Here is a 21,216-nt window from a genome sequence, read left to right as displayed (position 1 = left end):
TGGTGACTGCTTCAGCAAACCTCCCAAATGAGCAAACACGCTAATGCATGCATACCCCAGTGAGGGCTGCACTGGATTTGACAAAGAGGTGATGCTTTCCAGCCTTCATTTTAAAGATTTTCAGCTGCTCATGAAGCACTACATACCAATTGGATGAGAAGAAGTGGAAAGTAAGTATGCATGACATGCTGGCCAAGTGTCTGGCCATTCCCTGATCTTGAAAGCTTAATTTTCAGGTTCTCCCATTAGGAGTAGTAATGATGAAGGCTAATTTCCTGAAGAGGACCTGTGCCCCTACAGTAACCCTCCATCTCCTCTCTTTTCCTCGGCACCTGAGCATATCCAATTCTTCCTTTAAGCCCCCCAAACCCAAGTATCCCTAGCTACAGGCTGGCCAGCTGGAGACCTTCCCAAATGTTGGGCTCACAGTGCAGGCTTCTCCAGTGTGACCTTATTTGTGTCTCACTGTGCTATCCAGTAAAACATAAATAAATAGATAAATAAATACTCTTTTTTCTTTTTTTTTTCCCTCCAAATAAAAACCACCTGTTGTAGCAGTCACTTTTAATGCAAGGGTAGCGTGTAGTCAAAACAACATCAATGTGCATCGGCAAAAACAGTTGTATATTGCTAGGCACTGCTGGTAGAAAATTATCCACCAAAATTAGAATAATTAGGTGTGATAACTGGCACACTATTTATTTGCTGAATTTTGCCTTATAAAATCAGACTTCTAGAATTTGGCCTCTATTTTTATTATCGGATATTTTAATTTTAAGCATTTATTTGTTAGCAATCCTTATTGTTGCTATTGTTATTTTGTACAGTAGTCAATGCTATTAATTCTTACTACGTTTCCTTTTAATCAGAACTGCCAAATAATTCTGTGGTTTTAGTTTGGCAGCTGACAGAAAAATAATTACAAGAAATATCTCAATTCTGGTGCCCAGGATGCTTATCTTGAGTTACTGTGGTAAACGGAGACACCTCCTCCTTTACTTTATGAGCCAACTGAAAACTGTTTTTTAGCCAAAATACTTTGTAAATGTAACTACAATTGGCGAATGTTTTAAATTGACCAGCACCATATTTTCTAGCATTGTAGCTGTACATCTTCTCTCTCCTTTAATTCAAGTAACTGTAGCCCTAACAATCTCATTCTGTTATTACTTCTCATTTACTGTGTATAAAGAATAGCCCCACCACATGAGAAGGGCAATTCAAAAATACTGTTATGGACATTTTAGTGCTCATTCTTCAAATCATAGTCTTTTTGCCATTCATATATTACTGCCTCCTAAAGAATGTCTTTATGGAAGAATAAATAGATATGGTAACATCCAGAAGATTTACACATCAGTTAAAAAAATGCACGCTCTGGAAATAGAAAATGCTCGTTCATTATCTGTGCTGTGTCATTTACAGCGGAGAGGTTTGTAACCATGCAGGTATTAAAAGGCAGACGTGGTATTCACAGCCATTGCTTGATCTATAAAATAGACAGCAACATGCAAAGACATAAAAGCAAAGACATTCCTGGCAGTATTGTGAAACAAAGCCATAAATCTTATTAAATAAAACACAGATTTTGTCTTCTGAACTATACACTACAAATAACAGATTTAGGGGAGAAGATTTTTTTTTAAAAAAAAAAAAAAGTTCAGTTGTTTGCTTTTGCCATGCATTCGTTTTAAAGCATTTTAAATGACTTCTTACCTTGCAAGACAGAAACATGGCTTAGCAAGAGCTCTCTCCTTTAAGGACCTTCACTTTAATAGTTCTGCAATGGTATTTCTCTCGTGGTTCCTCATATAAGATGTTAGAGGACAGTAGTGGGTTACTTTGTTCCTGTTTTTTTTTGAAAGAATGGGTTTGATAATTTACTCTAATTTTAGACTTTGACTATTTTTGGCGAGAGTCAGTTGGGCCAGATCAATTGAACTTTGTACCAGAAGCTTCATTCAACAGTCTTTGTGGACGTGAATTCTCTGCTGGACTTTCATTTTCTCTAAAGAACCTCGTGCATTTTACTCACGTGTAAATAAAATTATGCAGAGATCTAGAGTAGTTGCAATGTTTAAAGATGCACCAAGCACTAATTATTATCAGATTAAAAAAAAATAATAATAATCTTACAATTTTCTTGTCCTCTCATTCATCGTGTTCTTCATTCTTTTTTTCGGCAGAAGTTCAATGATTCCATAAAATTTGTTTGTCATTATGACTGAAAGTCATACCAAGGCCAAGTATTTATCTGTATCAAGAAACTGTCAGAAAGCATTTCACCAGCTTTAAAACAAAACATGATTTTTCACAAAACCAAACTTTTTGAACAACAGGTTTCAACACACTCGTCAGTTTAACTGCAGTGCCCCTGAGGAGCTTCAGGCCAAAGGTTGCATTGCCAGAGCTGGCCTCACGCAGATCAAATCTCAATATTGTGCAGAGTCAACAGGGAGGCCAGCCTTGGCAGGCAGACCTGTGGGACAGCGGTCTCCTCGGGGAAACAAGTTTTGTGTCAAATAAACTGTAGGATGTGTGACTGCTATCAGCTGCAATAAGCCACTAATGAACTTCATTCATCACAACCATGTACAGGTTTCTATCGTGTTGTTCAGTTTACGCTCTGCCGTGCTCTTGGCAAGACCAAGGTTTAGCCTAAGAACTGATTGTCCGTAAGGGAAGGGAATGCACTGAAAAGCACTGCCCGGCAGCAGCAGAAGCTGTTGGTGTGAGAGATGCCCTTCCAGTTCAGCTATGGCTTCCAGGTGAGCTGAGCAGCAGGCTGCTGAAATAATTAAATAATATTAAAAAAAAAATAGTGTTCTTGCCAGGCCTATTTGTGCCTAAAATCTGATGCTTCTGTGACCATCCACCTAGCAGCAAGAGACAGCAACCAGGCTCTGAGGGGACTCAGCCCTGCACGAACTGCATGAACCCCACGGTGATTCACAGGAAGGTCAAAACCACGATGGACGCAGACGGAGTCCCATGATGCTGCCATCCACTAGGAGAAGTAAACTCCTTCCTGATCTCGGCAGGCAAACAGCTGAAGCAGTGATTGACTGTATCTGCATTGTCTTATGAGTTCCTGTATTCAGAGCTTGTTTTGTAGCTTCATCTCCAGGCATTTTAGACGACAGTATTTTCTTTACTGCCTGCGATCCTTTTTATGCTTTTTTTTTTTTTTTTAATTTGTTTGTTTTTGTTTTGTTTTGTTTTTAATAAATTTAGGGTCAAATTTTGGATTGTCCCTTGATTACTAACATGAAATCAGTTTGGCTTGGAGTCTTGAGCAAAAGTTCTTTGGCTGCTAATGTGAAAATGTTTAATTCCACTACATGTTCTTTTATGTCTTCCCATATTAATTTCCTGTTCTGCCTGCAGGTCAGGAGGACATATCTGTCTCCTAGTTTGATAGAAATACAGATATTTCTCCTTTTTCCAAGTTGTACTTTAGCATGTTAGCAGGCATATTGTCTGTACCTAAGCCAGATTTTTCTTAGTACTTGGAAGATTCTAAAATGCTTTCATATATCTAGTCTGCTTGGCCAGGTCTCTCTACGACATAATCAGATAATTCCTGAATTTTAAATGTCTTGAATTTTATATTGTGTCATCTACCTTTTTGCCCTTGTCTGTTTTGTGTTTTCTGGATTGTATTTTAACCAGAATAGCTTCTCTCCGATTACGAAATCCTGTTTGTTTGTGGAATTATGCCTTTTTTTTTCTTTTTTTCTTTTTTTTTTGTCATTCACTGGGAAATCTTCAAAGAATTCTGAGATTTTGTTAGAACTGCCATTAGCACTTACAATGTCACTTATCATCATTTATTGCAACAATCATTTTAAGAGATTCATTTCACTGTGTGAACCAGTGTCCTCCATACGCCCCAACAACAACATTTGTTACATATGATGTGTGTTAGGCTGGGGCAGTGGCACAATAATGTTAGTAAAAAGTCAATCGGTATTTTTATATTTGCCCTATTCTGAAGTCATATGTTTTATAAATGTCTAGGAAGTGGCCCACAAGTTGTCTAGGAAGGCGACATGGTTGCTCAAAGTCTCACAAGTTTTTATAAATTCAGTTGTAAAAGAGATTTGGAAGCTTAAAGATCGAACTCTGTAAATATAATCACAGAGATGCGTGCATATTGAACAGGCTCTGACATCACTTCTCGATGTGGTTATGGTTTAGTAATACAACACATCTTTGCTGTGCTAAGCTTTAGTGAATGCCTGAGTACTTTATTCAGCCAGGTTCTTCCACCCAGTGAGTAGTATAAGAGAAAGTTCTTCAACGAAATTATCTGTGTAAATGGCTGTAGGACAGGGGCTGTATTTTATTCTAGTTCAAATAAAACTAGCTGACATTTAGCTAGCACAGTTGGACTTGATGATCTTGAAGGTCTTTCCAACCTAAATGATTATACAATTCTGTGATTTATAAAGATGCTTGGGACAAAAACACATTACCCTGCAGAACTAATTAAAGACAACCTTGTATCTTAGCTCCTCTTAACAATTTCACGTTGACTATTTTGTGTTTAAGTTTTATCCTGGCTAATTAACTTTTTAACCTTAACTGTAAAACTTTTTACACGTTTACAAGAGCGTTTGAAATAGTATAGAAGAATAAAAAAATATGATTCAAAACTGGCAAAAACTCATTTTCACAGTTAGGTAGATAATTTATTCACAGTACAACGAAAGATTACATTTTTGGGACAGAACTTTAAAATTCGTAACAGCTGTACTTACAGCAATCTTTAAAAGGCCTTACTTCAGTTGCAATTATCATAACTGGATTTCAAACATATTTTATGATCTAAAGTGTCCTCAGTATACCAAGGAACGGTGAAGTATTTCTCATGTGACGTCTTAGCTCCTCCAACTCAGCTGGAATCCTGATGGTAAAGTCACATATTCGGCATGAAATTTTATATAGACTTGATGAGATGTAGCAGTGAATGGAGCAATGTTTGTATCCTAAAATTAAAGACAAAAAGAAAAAAGAAAAAAATATCTTTATCTGACAGCACGATTCTGAGAAAAATACAATTATAATGTTAAAGCTGAGGTACAAATCCGCTCAGAGAGGGGAAGGGACCTCAGGTCTGTGCTAGATACTGCTGTTGCATTTCTTCCATAGGGTGTTAAAAATATTTAAATCACAAACACAGCAACTAAATTCAGAGAAAAAAAGCGCTTGATGATACCACCCACTAGATGTCACTGTAAGGTCTGTATTGAAAAGCTAAGATGCCACAGAAGCCTTACACTTTCACTTCCACTAGTCTGTATGGAACTCATGCCAAAATCAGGGAAACAATCTTAATTATGACACGGTAAAGATTCATTTTAACCAGTTACAGGGTCACAGACAGTAGGGAATACATACCATCCCACAGTACGGCCCAGAGGGGGGATAGCTGGCATCTGGGCCATTGTAAAGGATCAGATAGTTGTTACTGCAATCCCCTGGGTCATCGATGCTGATGAAATCAAAGTTCACTGTGACAATTCGTCCCTTGGGTGCAGTAATGGCCCACTCACAGTCAGTGTTGTTCTGGTAAGTCGCAGGGTAGCTGGGACTAGCAAACGTGCCCGAGCTGCCGTATAATGTTCCTCCACATCCTGGAAATGGACACAGTTAATTAGCTTAGAAGACTTAGTTTTACAAGATACTACACAATGTAGTACAGTGTTAGCAGCAGCACTGAAATACAGAGAGACACTGTGGACTGGAACAATGCATTTGGATAAGAGCATTATTGCAACGAGACAAAACTGAGGCTGTAGCATCAGCAGCCTGAGAAGAATAGCATGGGCATCAGGCATACTGTAGGGTTACTCTGCAGTGCTTTGCTGCTGGTCTTAAGCTCACTCCAGTAAGTTAGTGTCAAGGGCAAGCTATGTCATCCAGCTATTCATTCCCCTTTCATATGCCATTTATGACTAGGTCTATCACCCAGTCACTACACAGCATTATAGATACGTTATTTTCCTGAGGCAAGCGTCAGTTCTCTTCAGGCTTAGTAGTGCCTAGATCCTACAGCCTATCACAAATGAACTACCAATAAAGTAGACTGAGTCACTGCTACCACCACTACTCTGTGGTGCCAAGATAGAGGTTCCTTGTATTTTCTGTCCTCTTGGTGAAAGATGTAGACCTCCAGGTTAAGTAGAACACATCCTCTGAGGTTGCTAATTAGAGAATAGGGTTGGCTATGGGTGCTTGAAAAAACCTTAGATGTTGATAAGTCAAGGCCCCACCTGAGCTGGCTGGATTCCATCTTTCTGTGTTTTCCTGCTGTGTACAACTGCTTAATGGAATTACATTGTTATTACAGCCTTACCACTTGATGATGAGGTCCAAGTGATTTCATATCCATCACGTGCCACTGAAATATCACTCTTGAAACGAAGGTAGACAACATGATTTTTGGGGAAGATGGGACTGGGCACAAGGTTACCACAGAACCTGCCAAGCAGTGGTGATTGCACATTGCTGCCATTTCTGACCTTTAAGGGACAAAAAAGCATTGTCAACGTTAAATCCTTGTACTAATTATACACAACTACAATTATACAGTGATGCAGGCACAGCACAAAGTATGTATAGACTTGCATAATTGTCATTTAAATACTTTTATTTTTCCTACTCTACATCCTTACATAGAAGGGAAAAGAGACTATTAGCCAGCCTGTCTGAGCTTTGTAAGCAATTGCACAGAACAAGTATCATCAGCAACTGGTAGCTAAATTTTATGGTGTGGTATATCTCCTGAATAATAAAAATTACTTGGCTAGTAGCTAAGATGTGCTTTTGAAATTCAAGTCCATGTTTTAATTTTCATCTGAAATGTTAATATTTCAGATGAAAAGATTAATACTTTACCCTGCAGACTATTCTTTTCCCTGGTCACATAAAGACACAGTTCATATTATGTAGCTCAGAATTAAGCTGATGCTTTTTTTGAACTCCAATTATGGTGGAGTTCAGATCCATTTCTTGAAACAGTAAAGAGGGTATTGAAGGAGAACTAAACGGGGATTCTGCCACAGACATCTGATTTTTGTAATCCGACTAGTGAATAGTGAAAACTTCAACAAGCATGAAAGGACAGAGTAAGTATTGTGCAGGATAATATGCTTTTTATTGACACAAGGTACTTTTACAAGTAGCATACATTTGTATTACACATCTCTCCTTTTTTTTTAAAAGAAAAATAACAAGGAGATGGAATCTGCTGCTGGAATGAAAGCACTCAGACTTAAGGCTTTCCATTCATGCACAGGTGTTAATATTAGATGAAAACTATCACAGTTTGCTCTTTAACTGGGTAACATCAACATGAGCTAGGTAAAGATGAGTTGGATAACAGCAAAAGTATTTATTGGTTTTAGACTTAGTATAGCGCGTATTGTTTAACCTCTTACTATAGCACCTCAGTATTTTTCACCATAAAACTGTAGCAATATAGTAGTTCCTAATGTCAGTTCAGATGATACTTGAACCAAGACTGTTAACGTCCTTTGACTTCAGCAGAATTCAATTTAGGCCCACAAAATAGATATACTGGCTTAATACCTCTAGGAAGTCATGTGAACACTGGATGCTGTCCTCCAAACTGAAAGCATGGAAAAAGAGAGAAATGGTGTGGTTCTGGGGAGCTCTCAGAACAATAGAACAATCCATATTATTGGGGTGACGACCAGGCCACCCAGGGCTCTTCAGGTAACCAAATGGCTGGTTATACTCTCTGCTGCAACCTGGAGAAAGAAAGACAAAACATGTAAGCCTTGCAGATCTTTGTATTGCTTTTCACTGTATGTAATCAACAAAGAGAACGGTAGGTAGATTTTTTCAACAATTCTTCATGCTTACCTGTAGCTTGATAGGTAAATCTGACTCCATTATCAATCCTATACTCATCTGACTTGAAAGTCACAATGGCAGTGCGATCATGAGAATAAAATTCAGGGACTGGGAAGGTGTCAGTGCCGCAGAATCTATGTGCTGATCCTTGGCTGTGCTGGAATTCAATACACGTCACAAATTACTTCTACATAGGGGTACAACTTGGTTTTCTACTTACAAAACTTTAGGTGAACACATCTTTTAGCACTTTCTATATCAGATATGCAGTCACATTTTAAAACTATCACAGAAATCACTTATTAATGTCTCAATATTTTGTTTGATTATGGTGTGATACAAATCAAATGTAATAGGTATTTTCATGACAAAGTAAAAAACAATGAAAGAAGGTTTAGAATAATGAAATACAAAGAACATAAGCAGTTGTGGTTTTTGTGTGCATGTTATTTTTTTTCCTAGTGCTTTCTACAAACAGTCTTGGCATGAATAGTCATTTTATTATGGTTCTTGGATGGGAAAAAGTTTAATTAGTTTATGAAAGCTTGTTGTTGGGCAATACTTTCTGGGTGTTAAGTTTGGCAGCTTTACTACTAGGTGCAACTGTGAAAAATTGCATAATACTTACTCAATGCTTATACTCATGCTCAATACTTATACAATGCTCAATACTTATACTCAATGTGTGTGTAAGTCACTTCATGACTTCCATGAAGTCACTGTACCAGCTGACACACATCAAGTGGGGCATAGTGCTTAATGCTTTGCTCATACTCTTCACACAACTAACCTATTACTAATCTAAAGAAGGGAGTTCTTCCCCTATTTCCAAAGAGTGAGGGGAGCTGAATGTGAATGGGGCATGGTATCAACCATAAATTTCATACCGTTGGTGAGTCCTGGAGCTCTAGGTAGTTCTGAGAGCAGTCCTGGCTGGAATGGAGGTGGAAGGCCTCTACCACCACTCTGACTTGCTGCTGTGGAGGGGCATCAATGACCCACGTACAGAGGGTAAATGGTGGATATTCACCAGGGAAGTGAGGAGACATTGCAGACAGGGAGGTAGAAGTCGCATTATATGTTCCTCCACACGGTCCTGTTTAAAATAGTAATAAATGCGTCATAGACTGGAAACCTTCCCAACTGGGGAAGAATGTTTATTTATTAAACAAAACTACACTGGACAATATCCTTTTGTATATATACAACGTATGTATATAATTTGTATGTATTGTATATACCTATGACTCTCTAGAAGAAAAAAAAGTAGGTAGAACACATTCTGTGTCAATGTATGTCATAAAATTAAAATAAATGCTTTTTCATTGTAATATCAGTGTATTTATTAACAGTCCATGATAGAACATTCCTGTTTTGCTCTCCACAGTGGCAGGCACCCCACAACCAGCCAAGACCAAAGAGAATTGCACAGGTGTCCAGCAGTGCTGCTTTCAGCTTGCTTATAGGTGCTCTGTAGCACTATACTATTGGACTGTCTTTGCCCTTCCCTGAGTCCTGTATCTGGAGCAAATGTTAATGATTTATTATTTAAATACATATTTCTGCAAAAGAGTCACAACAATATATGTATGTATAAATATATGTGTATACTTACGATCCACTGTGACGTAGGTAGCATTGAAACCCTCCCTTTCCACAGAACTGTCTGTGACAAATTTCACAGTCAAGGAATTACTGGTGGAAAGAAAAGGAGCTGGCACTGCAGATCCACAGAATGTGCCAGCTAAATTGGCATTTTCATTAACTCCATCATAAAGCTGAAATAAGAAAAGCATATAACATACTAATAGTTCAGGCACAAAACCCACAAATAAATAGAAATAAAATTTTCTGACCTCTCTTGACATTGCAGCTTCTCTTACTTGAAAGCACATTAGGTACTCCTGTGCTTTAACAGGATGTTCTTGATGACTACAATTATTCACTGCCATATTAACTCATTCTGTTGGACAGTGCAAATCTCATTATGGAACATTCTGGTCCTGTCTTAGCAAATCCATCAAAATTTTATTCTATTTTAATTTGGGGTTCTGTGTTCTTTCTTAGATGGAATCTCAAAGCACTTTTCAATGAGAAAGGCTGTTTTTATTCACCAAAATGTAGAATTCATTCCTCATGTTATTGAACATTTCTAATGCTCCACAGGATCTATAACACGCTTTGGAGGATCTTGTTTAGCAGCATTCTACCATCTATCCAGTGTTTTATATACTCATCTCCAGGAAAGTAGCTTTCACAGGTGGGCGTTTAGCATCAAGGCTTACTCAAAATTTTAGAAATTAAAGGTTTTCAAGCAATTTGGTATCATAATAAATATTCATGATTACTTTCAAAGCCCTTAATTTTGTTCTGTTTCTATTCTGTGAAATAAATACTCATTTATATAGGTAGTCTAAGAACAGAAGTTTGTACCCATAATAATATTAAAATTCTCATTGGTTTCCAAAAAAAGCAGGATGTCATCTGGCATTGTAATCTAACCTACCAAAAACCTGTAATTACATTAAGCAATTGAATTTCTTCATAAGGCAATTTTATATTAATTAAGTTTTAGCCTCATGGAGAAGATAGTGGATTGTATCTCACTGACATTTTCTTGTTAAAACACACAGCTATCTTACTTTGACATAATCATATCGGCAAGTCTGAGCAGACTGTGCTTCGAGCACAAACGAGGTGAAGGTGAGGTTGATCAGCTTGTTTGCAGGTGCAGTTATGATCCACACACAGTCCAAATTTTTCTCGTATCTTCTGCTCACATTGGAGACTGGAGAGCCAAAGCTGTAAGCTGAATATGTCAAGTAGCCACCACAGCCATTCTGAGGTCCTGTTGAAGAAGCAGAAGCTTTTTAAAAGCAATTCCTGGGCACTTTAATTAATCTTCAGAAATTGAGTGTCACCATAGCGGCTTTGTCTGTGCTACAGAATTTTATAGCCCTGTCTCACAGCGGCTATTTTAATTATAAAAGGCTTTCAACATAGACAGCATTAGGTAGATATGAATCCCAATTAGATAGGTTAGAGTGAGCTAAGAAGGGCTCATCTCTTCCTGAATATAAAAGCAGTATCCACTTTGAAAATGTAGCTACGGATTTTTTTTTAAAGGGACTGTAAGAAGACAGAGGACAGAAATTAAATAGAAGAATAGTGGTTAGAAGACCTTTTAATGTAATTCCTACCCATTAGTAAGAGCACTTGGACAGTAGGGGGCACTGACTTGACTTGGAAAATCTGTCTAAAAATTTAGTTCCTTGTTTTTGCGATCCAGCCTCGTTCTGTCGGGATTGAATTTGGCGGTCTAATACTGGGGCCCTGACTCATAGTCAGGAATCTAGCTAAAAGTGACTCATTTCTGGAAGTGTTTTACTTTGCAGGGACTTACAACCCCTCTGAAAATGTGGATAGCACATACAGAGCTCAGTCCCAGCCAGAGCACCTCGCTGTGAAAATTTGAACCCTATAATGTTTTTAGTCACACTGAAAGGAATGACTTCCAGATAAAACCAGTTACTAGAAGATCAGAACCCTCTTATTGCATCAAACTACAAACAAACAAAAATATGGACTATTTGAAGGGATTTTAACAACTTTTTCATTTGTCGTTTCCGGAGGGAGACCTGGGTTAGCAACCCTGAGCAGTTTGTTTAGTTTATGCTTCCTTCCCGAGTCTCTATGGCCACTTTCCTGGCCACTTATTTATCTCAGGAATCCCAATAAAGTACGGCTCATGCTCTTCCTTGTGAGCCTGGGAAAGAGCGTTTGTAAACTGCATGGGGTGAAGTGGTGACTGCAAGCAGCCCGGTCTCTCCCATGGTGAATCCTTTTGGAAGAATCAGATTATCAGAAGAAGATACAGCAACACGAACACAGCTGGGGAATTTCAGCCCTGTGTGTAAAAATGCCTGTCTGGCTGACGTGTAACTTAACCTTGACCCACTGATATATATCCAGTCATATAAAACTACACGCTACTTAAGCTACAATATTACAAAAGATTCCCCTAGCCTAAAATCAGCATCCAAGTGTCAAGATTGCATCAGTAACCACGGGTTGGAGACAGCCCTATCTTGCAAAATTGCAATGGTTAAAACAGAGTGACTAAGGATAAATGTCATCTTGTTCTACTAACCAAATCCGGAAAGACTCCACCCTAAAAAGGAGTTTGCTTAAAACCAAAATCTTAATAGCATGAGATTTAAGCTTTTGCTATAACTAAAAATGAACAGAAGAAACTTGCTACAAAGTGAAAAAGTCAGGAATAATAATAATAGACTGCAGTCCAGTTTCGTGGGCTGTTCTAGCAGTGAAGTTGCAGAAATGGAAAAGTGTTAGTGTTAACTCCGATGCTGCTGCAGGAGCTGAGAGCAACAGTGGGGGAAATGTGACCAATAAATCATGTTCTTACAGATATCCTTAGGAAGGAGCAAAATGTCAGACAGGAGGGTGCCTGGGCCCTAAGAATGCAATTTCATTATGTTTTTCTCTGGGTTCACCCTTCTGGATGATTTATTCAGTCTTCCTGAAGCAGTCTTGTTGGAGCCACTTCCTGCTTAGCGTTTTGGACACCATCCACTAAGCACGCCATTAAGCATATAATCATTAGACATAGATCATAGTCTGTCCCTCCAGCATCGCAATATTGAATCTTCAGTGATATATGGGTCAGACCGTCTTACAAAGCTGCCCTTCACCCTTTTCATGGTTAGAGTTGCAAACACGCCAGCCAGAACGTTGCAAAAGCAATCAGAGAATTGCCACAGCGCAACGCAACAGGAAAACTGTCACAGCTGCTGGATTGTCCTTTTTTTGGAGTATCAGATGTCTGGACCTTTGCAATGGTGCACTTCACAGCTATCTGTGCAGCTATAAAGACAGCTCAAACAACAAACAAATACAGATGTGGGTAAACAATGTGTGTAAAACACATAAACAGGACCTGACAGAGAGAGAAACACACCGAAGCCTCATTATAAGAAAATTAATTCTAGTGGGTATAGCCAGTAAAAGCATCAAAGGGGAGATATATAACTAAAAGTATGATTTACAGTTAATAAAAATGAGGTTTCATCATTAGCTTTCACAATGCTTAGCCTGCTCAGCCAGGACTGAGTCAAATGGTTAGAGGACAGTACATTATGAATAACGGCTGGACTGGAAGCTGACCAGGTATCACGTAGCCCTGCATCAAGCCAAAAAAAAAAAAAAGAGCAGCCCCTGTTGAAGAATCTGTTACCGTGTTTTTCATTACTGATCAACTTTACATCTGATTACAGCTACTACAAGTCACAGAGCAGTGAATGTGCACAGATCAGGGGAACGCCCACAAGTAAAAAAAGAGCCAGTTACTTAGCAGGAGAAAACTCACTGTAAAAAAAGAAACCCTACTACACTACTTTTTATTATTATTATTTTTTTTTTTAAAAGAAGCACCTCATCCTTTTAAAAATCGTCACAGCTTTTGAGTAAGAAGGCCAACTAATAGCTCTCCAGCTTGTTGTGATCGTCGATGGAATGATGTCATTGTTGGCTAACGCAGACAGAAAAACCACAACTAAAATTTAGGCAAAATCTGAGACTGAGAAGTCTGTTAATTGGTAGAATAGCCTCTTAGATATTAAAAGTTAAACATGATAAAAATGAGAAATGTACCTTATAGAACAACTGGGGGGGGAAGGGTGCAGATGGATGACTGTGTTGTTTCAGTCACTGGTTTCTTATTAAAATAAAAATCATAAGGTCATCATAAATCAGATTGCAATCCTGTCCTCCTCATACACAGCTTGCCAGAGAACACAAATTATCAGAACTAGGGCACACACTGTCATCATTAATTGCTTTTGGTGGGAAGCATTAATGAAACTAAAAGGCTGAGGGACCATTCAGAAAAGAAAGGACTGAAGGTTCCCTATGGCAAATAAAAATAATTACAGCAGAGAGCAAGCACATGTTTCTCTAAGAGCTACATCCTCTAGACACAGAACCAAGATGAAGATAGATCTTTGAAGCTGCCTGCCTTTGAAGCACAGTCAGGGGTAAGGTTCGTTTGTACAGGTACAGATGCAATGAAACGGAACCTGCCGAGCAGTTTTAAGTCTATTGGAAACAGCTAAACCAATGGCATTTCAAAACCAATCAAACTAATTTTGCTGTCCTTCTCCTTGTACTAAAAGAGCCCCACAGATGTGCACCATCAGAAGACAGCAAAGTTTGAAGTACCCTCTTCATCTGCTTCAATCCCTCTCCCAGATTTCTGAATCACATCTGATCTCACCTTGAAGGATCCCTGGAAATTCTAGGCTTCTGGCTGATCTGAATTAAAAATCAGAAATAAGCAAGGATTAACTCTGCCAAGACTAATGCTTCATTCCTGACAGGTTTTATTTCCAGTTCAGGGCAGGGGCTGGACCATGGCTGCAGTAATTAACTCATGGCTTGCTTGTATTCGGCCTTCAAACAGTAGGAACTACGTTGGGATGGAGGGAGGAATCGTCTGTCATTCCTCGTCTCATAGCTGGTAAACCTTAGGGTTGGTAAACCTTCATGAGCTGAGATTCCGAGGTCAGTTGGTGTGTTTGGCAGCCCCTACACAGGCACCGTGACTTCGTGTAGGTAGCGGGCCTGCAGCATTGTAGGGCCTACTGGCCCTGACAGCGGCATCAGCCCTGACCACAGCACCTGCAGCAGCCAGGAGGAGACCTGAACACAGGGGACTGTTCTCAGCCCTCAGCCTGGCCTCTAAACAGAAGATTTTACATTGATGTGATGGCATGGCAGTGGTACCAGCTGTGACACTAGGACTGGAAAGCCCATAGCTCCTGCTTCAGCAGGATTTTACAAATGCAGTCAGACAAAGTTCATATTCTTAAGTTTTTAGACTTTTTAGCTGATCCCAAACATAAGTCCAGATGTGCTCTGGCTAAACTCACTCTAGTTCTGCAAAACTGTAATATATGCACTATCCCATCCATCTCCTCAGTGCTTATAGAGGAGACTAGAGGCAGACAGGCAGTCTGGCCTCCGTCTGATACATTCTAATACCGCATTAACATACTTGTTGGCATCACAGTTGCCCAGGCATTTTGCAGATCTCTCCTGCAATGCGAATCAGAAATGTCTCTTCACCCTTTGTTTATATGCACCGGAGCACAGATTTTCAGCTGAAGAAGTCATTGAGTATGTGAACCACTTCTGTTTGCTTTGGGAGAAGAAATGTCACAGACATTAAATACCTGACATTTCTGAGAGGCGTATGTAGACAGTCCTTAGCTCAACAGATGTATTTTTTTTTCAGAGATACTGAAGAGACAGCAAATACTTTCTAAATTTAGTCTGATATCAAGCTGATGCATAGTGATGCATATTTTTAACATAGATTTGAGCCACAAAATACATTTAGAAACAGTCCAGGAATTGTGACTGTCTTATAAACAGCTATTCTGAGCTTGTTAAGGATGTTGATATTTTTATAGACTATAATAAGATCAAGAGAAGATATTATTAACCACAACTGAGTCATTATTTTAATATACTAAGCTAATCATAGTTAAGCCATGACAATGTAATGAATCTGAACTGTGAAATATCTGTGTCGTATATTTGGTAAAATATTGTGTGAATCAAAAGCCCAAAGAAAGCTTTGTGAGAATATTTGTGAATTGCAAGCGGTTTGCTTCTCAGCTAGCCCTGCTACAGCACCAGGCTCAGAGGCCAGATTGGATATCTTGAGATACACCTCTGGAAACCAGTCCTAATGGGCTGTGAAAGCTCCGCCAGGCACTGCTGCTTTTCCAAAGGCATGAGAAAACACGCTGAATTCAGCAACAGCATTCGCATGCCACAGTCAAGGACACATTCTTCTAAGATTTTTTTTTTTTTTGTAGGAGGGAGAAGAATTCCTAATAAACCTGAGAGTCGGCTGTGCAGTGCTTTCCCACCTGACAGGCAATAACTGCTGTTGTTGCTGCAGGTCACTGGTGCCACCAACAGCAGGTGCCAACATTATTTACCTAGAGCAGTGCCATGAATTACTGCTAGTGCTGTAAGTTTAGAGATGACTCACAAAAGAACACCTAACCCCCACCTATGCAGCAAATGATCAAACCAATATTTTACACCTTTCATTACCCATTCACAACTGTTTTTCAGTGATTCTGAACAACACAAATAAAATGACTGGAAACTGGGCATGCTGAACATTGCTGGAAATCTGCACCTAGAAACTGAACAAAGAGTAAGTCAAAATTTCAGTTTGCAAGGCAGAATTGGACTTAGACCTATATAAAGATTTTGTTGTTCATTGATAGAATAAAATAGCATAAAAATGCTGTGAAAAATCTCCTGGATCCTTTTTTTTTTTAAGTATACTTTAATTTCACTAGGGGTAAGCATAGCAGTGAACCCATTAGTGACAGACACTTAGTGTATTGTATTCCGAACAGGAAACAAGTAATTTAATACACAGCTAATAGAATAAAGGAAGACAGAAATCTCCGGGTAATTTATCAGGTAAGTTGCAGAGCACTTTGTCAGGAAGAAAAGCATATAGATTATCACCTTAATTCCATAATATGCATTCTAGGTAATTCATATAAGTTTCCTATTAATGCATTTTTCTAGTATATGAAATGAGAATTTATTTTTCCAACCATTTTTCTTCTACACTCTACAGGCTTGTGATATTTGTTTTTTTTCTGTGTAAAATGATTAATATTTAGAAATACTCATTTGAATAAGAAGGACTGAGGGATCCTTGAGGGAAAAAATAGGCAAACTGAGGACAATGAGACTAAGAGCAGGCTCCCAGTCTCCCTTTCAGAGGATGGGGTATTTAAGGACTCTTTTGCTTTTTAACAGCCTAATGGTTGCCAAGGGTTTTGGAGGCATTTCTTTTGCCCTAGAGCCTACAACACTAGTTCTCTCATTGTTGTCACCCTATTCTTCTTGCCTGTCTATATCCATCTGTTTTAACTTGTCTTGTGTTTAAATCATAAGCTCTTTCTGACAGCAAATTGTTGCTTTATTCTGCCCATGCAATGCCTAGTGCAGCAGAATCATGGCCCACGAGCTCATAAGTCCCAAGGTAATGCAAACAAGTGGTGACATTGATATTGATGCAATATACAATTTTTTTTTTCACAAAATTTAAACATGAACTTTTCCTGCATGCTCCCAAGAGAGAGCATAAAAAAGGGAGGGGGAGGAGCTGGTTCGAGCTTGAAGTCAAGCAGGATTTAGGGCTGCAGAGAAAAGCAGGCAATATTCCTGACCTCCATCCTACCTTCCCCACCAGTCCCAGCTCCATTTTCCTTTTGCCTGTGTGAAGAAAGCTCAGGAAGAGCTTTCTGACCCAGCCCATTTATCTAACCATGTCTAACAATTTGCTTCTTGAAAGTTCCTGTGGCTTCCTCAGACAGCCTCAGTGAGCAGAGCTGCCTTTCAGAAACCCCTTAGACCATTCTCTTATGGCTTAGAATGTGACATATTTTTCATTACTGAGACAATGGGGCTACGTACACAAGCACAGAGAGCTGCCAAGCTGAAATGATGTGCTGTTAATAAGGTCACAGATACATCTCCCGAAAGGGAGTTGCTGACTCTTTAAAAATAAGAAAAATAAAATCCTTATATGTCTTCTCAGCCTTGGTATCATAAGCCTTGGAGGGATCACCAGTTGGGGTGAGAGGGTCACCCTCCTGCTAGATGGGACTTGGCAGAAGCTCTATTTATCACCAAAGCACAAAGTCCCCGCTGCCATGGCACATGTGGCAGAGGTATGTGCAGGCTCTGACCCTGCCAGCCAAGGTTAGCTGCAAAGATCAGGTCTCCCCTTAGAGCTGGAGAAATAATCAGAATAATCAGGAGATCTTTGGCCAAGTCACAAGCTCCGTACATGCAGACCTTGTCCTTCGGGGAGAGATCTTAGCTCTTCTTCTTTCACAGAGACATCTCATGTAACCAAATGCCTTGAGCTGGTATTGATTTATCTCTTCTTATCCTTTTATTGATTGCCTGGAGGAGCACACGCTCACGGTAGAAAGGAGTTATAATTCTCCTTTTACAGACTGTAAACAAAGGCAGAAAAAAGGTCAGTGGTAAGAGAAGGAGCCTTTCCTTTCACAAACCTAACACTGGCAGCAGGCTGGGATCCTCCAGTTAGCCCAGTTCACCAGTTCAGCTGGAGAGCATGTCCAGTGATTCAAGAAGTGAGGCTGGTAAGCATCCGAACTTAGCAGCAGGGAAGGTGAAAACTACGATTCTATGACTACAGACCCCTAAAATTGCACCGAGGGCCATATAGCCCCCGGCATCTAATGCCCCATGTCACAGAGTCACTTATGGCAAAGAGTGCTGGTTGTGCAATGTGCATTCAGCAATACATTGCACAGCATATGGGGTGGCATGGTGAAAGTATATTGGTATGAGAAGACATTTGAGAGAAAAGGCGATATATTGCCACACAGCCAAATTAATACGATTTCATACTTTCTGTTAGTTTTCCTTTTCTGACTAGTGGGGGGCCTTCAATATTCTAGTGGGTGAAGGAGCAGTGGTGCAAACATACTGCTTTAATTAAAGCTGGGATTTTTTTTTCTACACAAATGTCAGGGTTTAACTCTTTGAATGCCTGGTTACTGTAGGTCTTGCTAGGATTCTTTGAGTTTCCTGTTTCATCTTCTGTCTTTCCTCCCACTGCAGTGGCTATCAGATTGACTCCCCAGTAGTAAAATCTGCAAGAGACGAACACCGCTTAGCCCTGGATTTTGGCAGTATCCTTGAGAGAAGCCTGATCACAAAAGAAACTGGAAAGAGTTTGTGAAGAAAGGAAATAGTTCGGTTTGCTACAAATGGGTTTACTGTTTCTGCTTGCATCTTTCCAATACATAATCAGGGTCACTCACAACATTAAGCAGAGTGCAATAATTACGTTATCCTGTTGTGCTTCCCTAGGGTAACTGCAGAATAATGTGCTCATTGTCATCCAAGAGAGAATGAGGCTTGTTTTCTCTCTGCAGATACCATCTTCCTTATCCAAGAGATTTATCATTATTAATTGTCATCTGATTGCATTTGTACTCTGACAAAACCACACGGGTTTTATCTTTTGACAGAGATGAGGGAGCTCCTCTAAAGCAGCATTTAGAACAACAGGCTCTTCGATCTTCATGGTTTTATTTGCTTTCATTTGAAGCAGAATCTCAGACCTCATAGTACAAAGATGTGTCACAAATTTTCCTGGCTCTATTTCTCAGACAAATCAAACTGCGCATTTTTATAGGAATGTGACTCATTTTTTCCTATTATAATATACTTTTCTTCTTTTTGGCCACCCCATATTAGCATGGGACTGCCAGGATCTTTCCTACAGGCTGTGTGGTTTAGTCCCTGTGGCTTGCTTCCCACAGAGGAGAAGAGACCTAACATTAAGTACCTCATCACCAAGGACTATTCGTCACACAACCCACATCTCCACATGGCTATTTTTTTCCAGTTTGCAGCTCCATTGCTCCTGAGTAAGTCCTGCAACATCACAACCTCCCTTTCCTTGAGAGCCTGCAAAAATTAGGCTGGTAGGTGTCAGAGGTTACAAATAAAAGTCTTTTCCTCACTCAGGGAAATAATCATGAATGGTATTGATTCGGACAGCTTGGCTTGTGTTCTGTTTTGTGCTTAAGCAGAATCTCTGGCAAGTAATGCAAATAAATCAGCAGTCAGTGGCTAAAAAAATTGACAATGTGCCAACAGGAAGAGCAAGAGCTTGGGGAGTTCCTTATGATGTCACCCTGGAAGCACAAAGCCAGGCTGTGGAGACAACTGATACCTAATGGTTTATAGACAGCAACACTATGAGGCAACACTATGTTACTTGAAATAAGAGTCCACAAGAGTGGTCTGAAAGATTATTGTAGCAACTTCTTTGAGTCAAGCAAAAGAAGAGTTAATAATAGTAACGACCATGAAGTTCTGTGGGAATATTTTTTTTGGCAAAGACTGTAGAACCAGTTATTTTCCTTATCTGTAAATACTTTCTCAGACTGTATCAAATGAGAAAGTCGCTAGCTAGGAGTTGGGAGGGGATTCAATGACTCAGCAGAAGACTATGTTTGTCCTGCTACAAAGGCCTTTCATTCTGAACTGTCTGAGTGCCAGCTTTTTAAACCAGACAATTACCTCTTTCTAAAAGATGCTTTTTCACAAAAACATTGAGTTAATTACACAAGAAACTAGAAGTGATGACATGAAATCAATTTACATGTAATAATAATTTGTTGCTTATCATCCTTAAACAATTCATCTGTTATAAGAAGGTAAAAAAATCCTTTTAAAATTTGATCTTAAGAATAGACCAGTAGGCTTAAACCTTTTATAGAGAAATAATCAAACTTTGCCTCTCACTCTTGTGTCCATTCAAAACATTTAACATCCGTGCCTTCTCACTATGATCCCATTTACTTGGGGGCCAGCTAACCTGACCAATCTCCCAAATCAGCAGCGATCAGCACAGTGGTGCCTGGGGGGAACCCCAATCTTAACTAATCTTAACTGTTTAATCATTAAATAGTTGTGAGATGAACTTCAAGGAAATGGAAATGAAGGATAGATGGAAAGGAGACATTTATAGATGGAAAGGAGGCATTTATAGCACACAACCAACCTTTCAACATTGAAGAATGAGAGTTCTCAAGTATTGCCAGATTTTCACCAAAAGAGATAACTTTGGGTGCCTTCAGTCACCCAAGAAATGTTTGTGCCTCCAAAAAGGCAGGAAAAAGCTAACAAAAAGTAAAATGAATCAGTTCAGAACCAAGTCTGGAATGCAGGGGATCCCACAGTGTTTGTCTTTTCCTCAGAAACATTTTTCTGCTTCCAGCACTTTTAGCGAGAGTGAGACCATAGCAGCTGAAAGCTGCTGAAAGCAACCAAAGGAAATTACTTACCAGCAGACTGTTGGGGTTATGAGTCTGATAATATTCTTACCTAAGGTCTCCCTGAACGATGCTTTCCATCCCCTGTCTGATCCAGAGAAGTCCGTGTTAAACACCAGGAACAATTTGTTACTGGAGCTCTTAATATTCGGAGGCAGTTCTGACCCACAGAATTTCCCAAGAAGAGGAGCATGGGTGTCTGAGCCATCATATACAGCCACGTAATCTTTGTAGCAGGAGGGAGATATTTCAAGCTGGAAGCTGTTGAATCTGTAAAGTACGTTGGAGCATTAGATATCACACTTTCATTTCTACTCCTGTGCTATGTGTTTTTAGGGCTTAAGGAAAGCACAAGTAATAGCAATGGTCAAAGCCATGCATAAACAGG

General features: G+C 39.4%; 2 protein-coding genes across 3 annotated transcripts in view; both read right to left on the bottom strand.

Moving 5' to 3' along the window:
- RSU1 (Ras suppressor protein 1) overlaps nucleotides 1-1,858 on the bottom strand; it is a 96,375-nt gene extending 94,517 nt beyond the window's left edge. Inside the window, exon 1 of one of the 2 annotated variants that reach the window (XM_068673841.1) lies at nucleotides 1,717-1,858. In XM_068673841.1, coding sequence (XP_068529942.1) covers nucleotides 1,717-1,734 — 18 coding nt within the window. In that variant the 5' untranslated portion in view covers nucleotides 1,735-1,858. The remainder of the gene's footprint in view (nucleotides 1-1,716) is intronic. The other variant, XM_068673839.1, reaches the window with a different exon arrangement.
- Nucleotides 1,859-4,669: 2,811 nt separating this feature from the next.
- CUBN (cubilin) overlaps nucleotides 4,670-21,216 on the bottom strand; it is a 140,592-nt gene continuing 124,045 nt past the window's right edge. The window contains exons 59-67 of the mRNA XM_068673837.1: nucleotides 20,881-21,098; nucleotides 10,527-10,732; nucleotides 9,500-9,662; nucleotides 8,772-8,980; nucleotides 7,894-8,041; nucleotides 7,597-7,778; nucleotides 6,362-6,527; nucleotides 5,404-5,639; nucleotides 4,670-4,991 (exon numbers count right to left, since the gene is read on the bottom strand). Coding sequence (XP_068529938.1) covers nucleotides 4,884-4,991; nucleotides 5,404-5,639; nucleotides 6,362-6,527; nucleotides 7,597-7,778; nucleotides 7,894-8,041; nucleotides 8,772-8,980; nucleotides 9,500-9,662; nucleotides 10,527-10,732; nucleotides 20,881-21,098 — 1,636 coding nt within the window. The 3' untranslated portion in view covers nucleotides 4,670-4,883. The remainder of the gene's footprint in view (nucleotides 4,992-5,403; nucleotides 5,640-6,361; nucleotides 6,528-7,596; nucleotides 7,779-7,893; nucleotides 8,042-8,771; nucleotides 8,981-9,499; nucleotides 9,663-10,526; nucleotides 10,733-20,880; nucleotides 21,099-21,216) is intronic.

Source organism: Anas acuta, chromosome 2 (assembly GCF_963932015.1).
Source record: "Anas acuta chromosome 2, bAnaAcu1.1, whole genome shotgun sequence".
NCBI classification, from domain to species: Eukaryota; Metazoa; Chordata; class Aves; order Anseriformes; family Anatidae; genus Anas; species Anas acuta.
The sequence above is the reverse complement of the archived record's forward strand: the minus strand, read 5'-3'. Positions and strand labels throughout refer to the sequence as shown.